At 40.8% G+C, this 9,183-nt stretch overlaps 1 protein-coding gene across 1 annotated transcript; it reads left to right on the forward strand.

Moving 5' to 3' along the window:
* Positions 1-769: 769 nt before the first annotated feature.
* On the forward strand, positions 770-8,936 carry LOC310662643 (vomeronasal type-2 receptor 26-like; the record flags this gene model as incomplete). The annotated part of the gene is made up of 6 exons (XM_083409587.1): positions 770-924; positions 2,070-2,361; positions 4,688-5,554; positions 5,932-6,159; positions 6,480-6,606; positions 8,035-8,936. 6 exons carry the CDS (start codon positions 770-772, stop codon positions 8,934-8,936), a joined length of 2,571 nt encoding a protein of 856 aa, XP_083265713.1.
* Between the last annotated feature and the right edge of the window lie 247 nt (positions 8,937-9,183).

Genomic DNA, 9,183 nt, shown 5'->3' on the forward strand with positions numbered 1-9,183 from the left:
CCCCATTGAATACAATAGGATTTACTTCTGAATAGACATGGTTAGAGTCAAGTGAAGTGAATTGGGATTGTGTACTCATGGGGGTGGTAGATGGTTGAAGGAGCGCCCTGGGTGGGAGGCAGGGAAATGTCAGTCTCCCAGATTGAGAGGTTGGGAGGAGAAAGGCAGAATTCCAGGTGAAAGCTGGAAGGGGCTGCTGCCTTCTGTGGGATGCGGGGGCTGATAATTGCCTTTAGGAGAAAACTTCCTAGTAGTTTTCTGTAGTTTTAAATATCATTATCTTGTGGAAATTTTTAATAAAATACTATAATAAAAAATAAGGTGTGCAAAGAACTAAGATTTGCTATTGGGGGGAGTCACTTCAACGAAACGTGCTAAGGAATAATTATCTCTCGGGAAATATTGAAATCACTATAATTTGTTCATCTGCCCAAAGCTCGAACAGTTTTTCCAAAAGACAATAAAAAAATTCCAACCGAGCAAGTTTAGAAGTGGTAATAAATAACTCCCTGTGCCATAGACCACTGGGAGAAAGGGCAAGAGGCAGGTAGGGTCTGCCTCAACTTGAAATTATGATGTTGACAATGTCTGCTATTTCCCAGGAATACTGAAGGCTGAGTGAAGTACCAACCAATGTGGTTTGCTTAAGTCAAGCAGTTACTGAAAATGAGCAGAGGAGAGTCTGTGTTAAGGGCAAGGCTTTGCTGACTGGATGCTTCTGTTTATGTTCCTGCTTCTGCTGCCTCACACAGTGTACAAAGTGGCTAGCATGGGGTGCCCCACAAATGAACCCGTCCCTGTTCCCCATGAGTGGCACCAGCCAGGAGGCTTCATCATTGGTGGAATTGCTTCTCAGATCATTTACCATTCTCTGGAAATTGACTTCAAAGAACCGCCTTCTCAGAAACTGTTTCAAGTTCCAGAGTAGGGAATTGCAATTTTCTCCCACCCCTCTACACGTTTTGTCATTGGCAAGATCACAAAGAAATGTTTAAGTAGGACACACCCACACCACACACAATTACAACAAATTTTCTCATGCTGATAAGTTTTGGGGGAAAGCAAAATAATTTAAATGAAGACTTGAAGGAATCTGCATAAGCAACTACAAAAATATATCTCTGAATAGTTTTGTTTTTGTTTGTTTGTTATTTTTTATAAATAAATTTTAAAAAAAACCAGTGATGAGTGTGGCCAGGTATATTTTGAGGATGTCAAATTCATTTTAAATACCTGATAATAGCAAGAAAATTAAGCCCAGTCCCATTTTATCGATCAGCACACAATGTTCTTGAGGCTGGAGGTGATTCCTCTCCTCATAAGACACTTCATTTAGGTTGTAATTCCTTTTTTATTTTTATTTATTCTTTAGTTTTTTTATTTCTACTTTTCAAATGTATATATGTCATTAGTTTTACAATCAATTTAACATTTCAAGATTTGATTTCCACCCCCCTCTTTCTGCGGTTCCTTAAATTTATTTGTGAAATATCTTTTGCATATCCAGGTTCATTTAACTTGCTCATTTAATTATCTACTGTAAATATATACTCTTATAAAACTGCAGGTTATTACAATAATCCTGCTAATGTTTATATCTGTTTACAATTTATCTGTAAAGATGCAATAAACCATTTCCATCTTATTTTTTTGAAAAAATTGTTTTCTTGATTTCTTATTCTTCAGGTAAGTTTCGCCATTTCTGCATATTCCATAAGTCTTTGTATCCATTCTTCCTTTGCTGGGACTTCTGCTTCTTTCCACTTTTGTGCAAGTAACATTCTTGCTGCTGCAGTAGCTTACATAAATAATTTTCTATACAATTTAGGCAGTTCTGACCCTATAATTCCCAAAAGAAATTGGGCAATTAGATTGTAAATCCTGTGAAACTCAAATCTACATCTAGGTTTCCACATTTTTCTTTATTCTGACAGTTGGCAGAACAAAGTCCGATGCAGAGCAGAAATAAAAGGATATGCTTATTCTAATTGAAGTAAGAAACACACAGAAATTTCTGGTATGGTGATATAACAACTTCAGGCATTGTAATAAACGCCTTCTCTTTGCAGAATGATAACGAAATTTTACCAGCACATCCTTTCCTTGGCATTTGCTGTGGATGAGATCAACAAGAACCCCACACTCTTGCCCAATGTTACACTTGGCTTCCACATCTATGACAGCTACTATAATGCAATGGCAACTTATCGTACCACCTTAGACCTCCTCTTCAAGTCACATAAATTTGTTCCCAATTACATATGTGACACACGGAAAAAGGTTATATCTGTCATTGGTGGTCTTGGCTCTGATATTTCTTCCTTAATGGCAGACATTTTAGGTTTCTATAAGATTCCACAGGTAGGAATTCTCTCTCTCTCTGTCTGTCTGTCTGTCTATGCATGTGTGTTCTAAAGCTCTGTTTGGGGACTGTATAACAAGATGAATTGAAGTGATTTATGGGCCATCACCCCTTTACTCAAATCAAATTTGCAGATGACACCAAACTGGGAGGGGTGGCTAACACCCCAGAGGACAGGATCACACTTCAAAACGACCTTAACAGATTAGAGAACTGGGCTAAAACAAACAAGATGAATTTTAACAGGGAGAAATGTAAAGTATTGCACTTGGGCAAAAAAAATGAGAGGCACAAATACAAGATGGGTAACACCTGGCTTGAGAGCAGTACATGTGAAAAGGATCTAGGAGTCTTGGTTGACCACAAACTTGACATGAGCCAACAGTGTGACGCGGCAGCTAAAAAAGCCAATGCAATTCTGGGCTGCATCAATAGGAGTATAGCATCTAGATCAAGGGAAGTAATAGTGCCACTGTATTCTGCTCTGGTCAGACCTCACCTGGAGTACTGTGTCCAGTTCTGGGCACCACAGTTCAAGAAGGACACTGACAAACTGGAACGTGTCCAGAGGAGGGCAGCCAAAATGGTCAAAGGCCTGGAAACGATGCCTTATGAGGAACGGCTAAGGGAGCTGGGCATGTTTAGCCTGGAGAAGAGGAGGTTAAGGGGTGATATGATAGCCATGTTCAAATATATAAAAGGATGTCACATAGAGGAGGGAGAAAGGTTGTTTTCTACTGCTCCAGAGAAGCGGAAACAGAGCAATGGATCCAAACTACAAGAAAGAAGATTCCACCTAAACATTAGGAAGAACTTCCTGACAGTAAGAGCTGTTCGACAGTGGAATTTGCTGCCAAGGAGTGTGGTGGAGTCTCCTTCTTTGGAGGTCTTTAAGCAGAGGCTTGACAACCATATGTCAGGAGTGCTCTGATGGTGTTTCCTGCTTGGCAGGGGGTTGGACTCGATGGCCCTTGTGGTCTCTTCCAACTCTATGATTCTATGAAAAACTTCAAGAGCACTTCAGAACTCTGCAGGCCTGTAAAAGCTAGACCACAAATATCCAACCAGTGTCACAAAATATACAAGCCAGAAAACATATCAACCAGCTTACCTCTTAACTTGTTTAAGGTAAGGAGGAGACAGCCCCCTGCTTCCACAGCTCCATAAGAGTTTATAAAGCGAATCTCATTTCCTCCAATAGCACCTGGTTCTATTTTTGTTTAATGTGGCATGCTAATCCAATGTACAGGGTCTCCTGTATATGGAAATTCCATGCCATTTGGCTAAAATGGTGGTGGGGGGGAGAGAATTATAACCATTTTTCAATTCTACATTATAGTGGAAGGGCAAACACAGACCTTCACATCAAACACAGTGGCTTGGAACAGATCAACATGGAGAGAGCAAGAAAAAACTCAGAATCATTGTTAATATTTGTTTGTTTGTTTGTTTGTTTTAAGCACAGTTACAGATATTAGGAGATTTTGGAGCACACACACACACAGTTGTAGTAAATTACACTCTTCTTTTGTCATGCTGTCAACAATTGCGTGGTTCAGAAAGAGGGAATAATAGGAATGACAATTAATAAATCCCAGAAATTGGATCATATCCTGATAACCAGGAAAAGAAAATTCCAGCAGAAGCACTGTTCCCTTTAACTTCCAGCAGAACCACAAATTGCTTCAATAAATCTTTGTTGCATGAGCAAAAAAATGTACAAAAAACAATTCATTCCTCTTAACTTTTCTCCAGAAACAACTACAGGTGTGCACATGTAAATTAGTTCTAGTTTTATTGGACGCGGGTGGCGCTGTGGGTTAAAGCCTCAGCACCTAGGACTTGCCGATCGAAAGGTCGGCAGTTCGAATCCCCGCGGCGGGGTGCGCTCCCGTCGTTCGGTCCAAGCGCCTGCCAACCTAGCAGTTTGAAAGCATCCCCGGGTGCAAGTAGATAAATAGGGACCACTTACTAGCGGGAAGGTAAACGGCGTTCCGTGCGCTGCGCTGGCTCACCAGATGCAGCTTGTCACGCTGGCCACGTGACCCGGATGTGTCTGCGGACAGCGCTGGCTCCCCGGCCTTTAGAGTGAGATGAGCGCACAACCCTAGAGTCTGGCAAGACTGGCCTGTACGGGCAGGGGTACCTTTACCTTTTTACCTTTATTGCTGCTTCTATATTTGGTTTTAACTTCTTCTTTTTTTATGCTGCTGTTGCTGTTGCTCTTTTTTAGCCTGTAAATCACTTTGAAACACTTCACTGTAAAAACTGATGAATAAATGTCATTGATGATGATGGTAATATCTGATAATAATTTTCTTTTAGCTTACGTATGGCTCATTTCCCGACAAGGATATGCTTATCAGTCAGTTTCCCTCCCTTTATTGCATGGTTCCAAATGAAAGACTTCAATATATGGGGATTGTCCAGTTACTTCAGTATTTTGGATGGACATGGGTAGGACTTATTCCTGTGGATAACAACAGTGGGGAACTTTTCTTACAGACCCTGGAGCCTTTGCTTTCCCAGCACGAAATCTGTTCAGCCTTCACACAAAGAATCCCACAAATTTCTCATTTTGATGACTTGGATAAACTAACTGGTATAGTCGCAAATCTCCATCTACATTTCGCAGATAATAACGTGACTGCACTTCTTGTTTATGGAGAATCATTAACGATTTCATGGCTCAAAACTATTATTCTTCTTCATGTTTTTGGAAAAACAGAAAATGCATCGTTTAGCAAGGTGTGGATTACGACAACCCAGATTGATTTCATATTAACAGGCTTTCAAAGCGGGTGGGGACTCCAGCAGTTTCATGGTGCCATTTCCTTTGCAATTCACTCAAAAGAGCTTTTGGGATTCCAAGACTTTCTTCAGCACATAAGACCCTATGGGATGCAGAAAGATGCTTTTCTCAATGACTTTTGGGAGCAAGCATTTAACTGTGAACTTCGAGATCCCAGTGAGGCAATGGAGGTTGATAGGGCATGTACTGGGGAGGAAAAGATGGAGAATCTTCCTGCACCCTATTATGAAGTGCCCATGACTGGCCAAAGCTATAGTATCTACAATGGGGTTTATGCTGTGGCTCATGCATTGCATGCAATGGTCTCTTCCCAGTCCTGCCAAAGAGGGTTCAGTTCAAAGGTTAACCAACTGGTTCTTCAAGATCTGCAGCCTTGGCAGGTAATGTCTCCACATTAGATTTTTTTTTTATCAGTGAGCAGATCAGTATGAATTGCGATACATCCAATTTCTACTCCATTAAAAATTGATGAGATTGGATTGTATATATTATGCCTGGAACTGATTTATTGGCTTACCTTTCCCCCCAATAACTGTAGCCTGAAAATGCATAATATATCCCCCTATTAACTCACTCTTGGCCATTCAGAGTGGGGCTGGTGACAAATGTAGGCAACAGTCTGGAGGACAACAAATTTGCTATGCCTGCCTTAAACCATAATAGTCGGTAAAAATGAATTCTCTCCTTTGTTTCAACCCCCCCCCCCATTTGTTTCCCTCCTTTCAAGTGCCTTCATTTCTTTCTCTCTTTCAATTAGCTCCATCCTTTTCTTCAAGGCAATTCCTTTAACAATTCAGCTGGAGAAACTGTGTCCTTTAACGATAAGCGGGAAACAGAGGGTGGATTTGACATCATGAATATTATAACATTTCCAAATCAGTCCTACCAGAAAGTGAAAGTTGGTAGGATGGATCCCAGTGCACCTGAAGGAAGAGAATTAATCATTAATGAATATATAATTGTGTGGTACGAAGATTTAAACAAGGTATGGATTCTGCTATGGCCAGATTAAGGACAAACTATCTCAATTGGCACAGCAGCATTCTAAAGTGAGGGTTGCCACATTCCTTCTTTAGCAGGGATTTTCATGTATTCTAGGTATTGTAGCTGGTGCCCATCTGCACCATTGTTGCCCCTGATGCTAAGATTTCTCTAGCCCTTGTGCCACCCAGGAGACAGTGCAAAAGGTCTTAAAACATTGGCAGTCCATATCGCTTCTCCACAGAAAACTGAAATGAATCTATCCATGTATCCATCAATCTACTGTACTTTTCCAATTGTAATTCCTTTCATGTCTAAGGATAGACTCTCCCCCTTTCCGTGTGCAATGACCACTGCCAGCCTGGTAGTCAGAAGAAAAGGAAGGAAGCAGAAAAGTTTTGCTGCTACGATTGCATTCCTTGTGCAGAAGGGAAGATTTCGAACAAGAAGGGTAATACACTTTCTCTCTTTTTTCAACTGTGCAAATATATATTCCTTTGATTTGAATATTATCATCTGGGTAGTAAGTTATTAAGGGTAGACATGGATAATTACTTTTGAGGCAATAGGTAAAATGAATGAATGAGACTCATTCATGCATTGCTATAAGAATCAATGAATAGGAGAGTAAATGGATATCAAATATTGTATACAAATCCACTCTGTCATTTCTACTTTCCAATAAACACAAACACATGCAGCAGACCATTGCCTTGCTGTCCCACTTAAAGTAATAGAAACACTTATATGAGGCACACATTATAATATTGCCTCCAAAGTAGACATCCAATATGCCTAATATGTGTCCAGTCTAATGCCCAGTGTCAGGATTGCAGGAAGACTTCAAATGTTACTGTAGTAGCTAATTTAATAAGACAAATGTTAAAACAAGGTATTTGCATCTGGATCTCTATTTGAAATGAATGGGAAAGTTAGCCATATGAGGGATAAACTTCTGATGGTCAATTCCCTTCATGGTTACAGATAACCTGTACATTCCATGTGAAAGCATGAATGTTATAAGCAAATCATTTAATACATAATCATGCTATCTTGCATCCCTGCTTGCAGTGGCATAAAAATATTCCTTCCTGACTATAGAGCATGAGAAGGTGAAATCTACTGAAAAAAATACAGCAGAACTAAAACAGGTCATAAAAATATAGATCGTGATGATAATAATCTTACCTGAATGTTTTTCTTAAAGAAATAACAATTATTTCATAATTAATTGCAAAAATGCACCACCCTCTTGCATTCCCGCAGCGTGGTGTATAGCAACATAAAAAAAAATAAAAACAATACAAAACAATTATTAAAGGTAAAGGTACCCCTGACCATTAGGTCCAGTCGTGGACGACTCTGGGGTTGCGGAGCTCATCTCTCTCTATAGGTGAGGGAGCCAGCATTTGTCCACAGACAGCTTCCAGGTCATGTGGCCAGCATAACTAAGGTGCTTCTGGCGAACCACAGCAGCACACAAAAATGCTGTTTACCTTCCTGCTGGAGCGGTACCTATTTATCTACTTGCAGGTGATTGTCTATTCATGGACATTCTAAACAACTGCATAGGCCCATTGGAATAAAGGGTATTCTAAGCTGTCCTGTTTAATGGGACCACACTGAATGCCCAACATCTGGTTGAGGCCAGTCAAGCCTCTATAACATACTGGGGAAATGAAGAGTGGAAATATTACATATGCATATTATTCTTGCATTGCAGGGGGGTTGCGGAAGATTTCACTCAGGGTCCCTTCCAACTCTACAATTTTGTGATCCAATGAAACAATATAATCTCAATATGGGAGGTGGAGAAGAGAACAGTGTGTAGTTTAACATGTGACTTGGCACTAAAAGGTGGTTTCTTTCTATTCTTCAGATGTGTCTGACTGCTTCCAGTGCCCAGAAGATGAATTTCCAAACAAGGACAGAACTGAATGCATCACTAAAGTTATAAGTTTTCTGTCTTTTGATGAACCCTTAGGGATCACTTTGACCTCAGTTGCTCTCTTTTTTTGCCTGATCACAGCCATGGTGCTAGGAATTTTTATTAGGCACAAAGACACACCCATTGTCAAGGCCAATAACAGGGACCTCACTTACGCGCTCCTGGTCTCCCTCCTGCTCTGCTTCCACTCTTCTTTACTGTTCCTTGGACAACCAGGGAAGGTCTCCTGCCTCCTCCGACAACCCACTTTTGGCACCATCTTCTCGGTGGCTGTTTCATGTGTGCTGGCAAAAACCATCACCGTAGTTCTAGCTTTCATGGCCACCAAACCTGGGTCCAGCATGAGGAAATGGGTGGGCAAAGGACTATCCAATTCTATTGTCCTATGTTTTGCTCTTATTCAAGCATGTATTTGTATTGTGTGGTTAGCAACATCTCCCCCATTCCCTGATTTTGACCTTCACTCAGCAACTGAAGAAATCATTCTGCAATGTAATGAAGGGTCAGTTGCCATGTTTTACTGTGTCCTTGGTTACATGGGCCTCTTGGCCATTGCCAGCTTCACTGTGGCATTCCTAGCCCGCAAGTTACCGGATAGTTTTAATGAAGCCAAGTTCATTACATTTAGCATGTTGGCCTTTTGCAGTGTTTGGGTGTCCTTTGTTCCAACTTATCTGAGCACAAAAGGAAAAAACATGGTGGCTGTGGAGATCTTCTCTATCTTGGCCTCTAGCGCTGGTTTATTGGGTTGCATCTTCTCCCCTAAATGTTACATTATTGTGCTGAAGCCTGAATTGAACAACAGGGAACAGATAGTAAGGAGAAAGATGTAAAGGATCTGTCTGGCTTTTCTGTTGATACATTACTGCCTCTGTAGTAAAAAGGTTTCATCAGTAAATGGGCTACTGCAGCATAAATTACATAGGAGACAAGTCCTAGGGACTGTACCCCCATTAAATATTTGAGGGGGGCAGGGCCCCCCAAAGGTAATGGGCATTGCCATTCTAATGTTGTGTGCATGTCAGTTCTTGTGATCAATTATGTGGGGCTGTGCTAATCTCTCCCCGGATATTTTATTCA

This window comes from Podarcis tiliguerta, assembly GCF_965153285.1.
Source record: "Podarcis tiliguerta genome assembly, chromosome: 13".
Taxonomy (NCBI): Eukaryota; Metazoa; Chordata; class Lepidosauria; order Squamata; family Lacertidae; genus Podarcis; species Podarcis tiliguerta.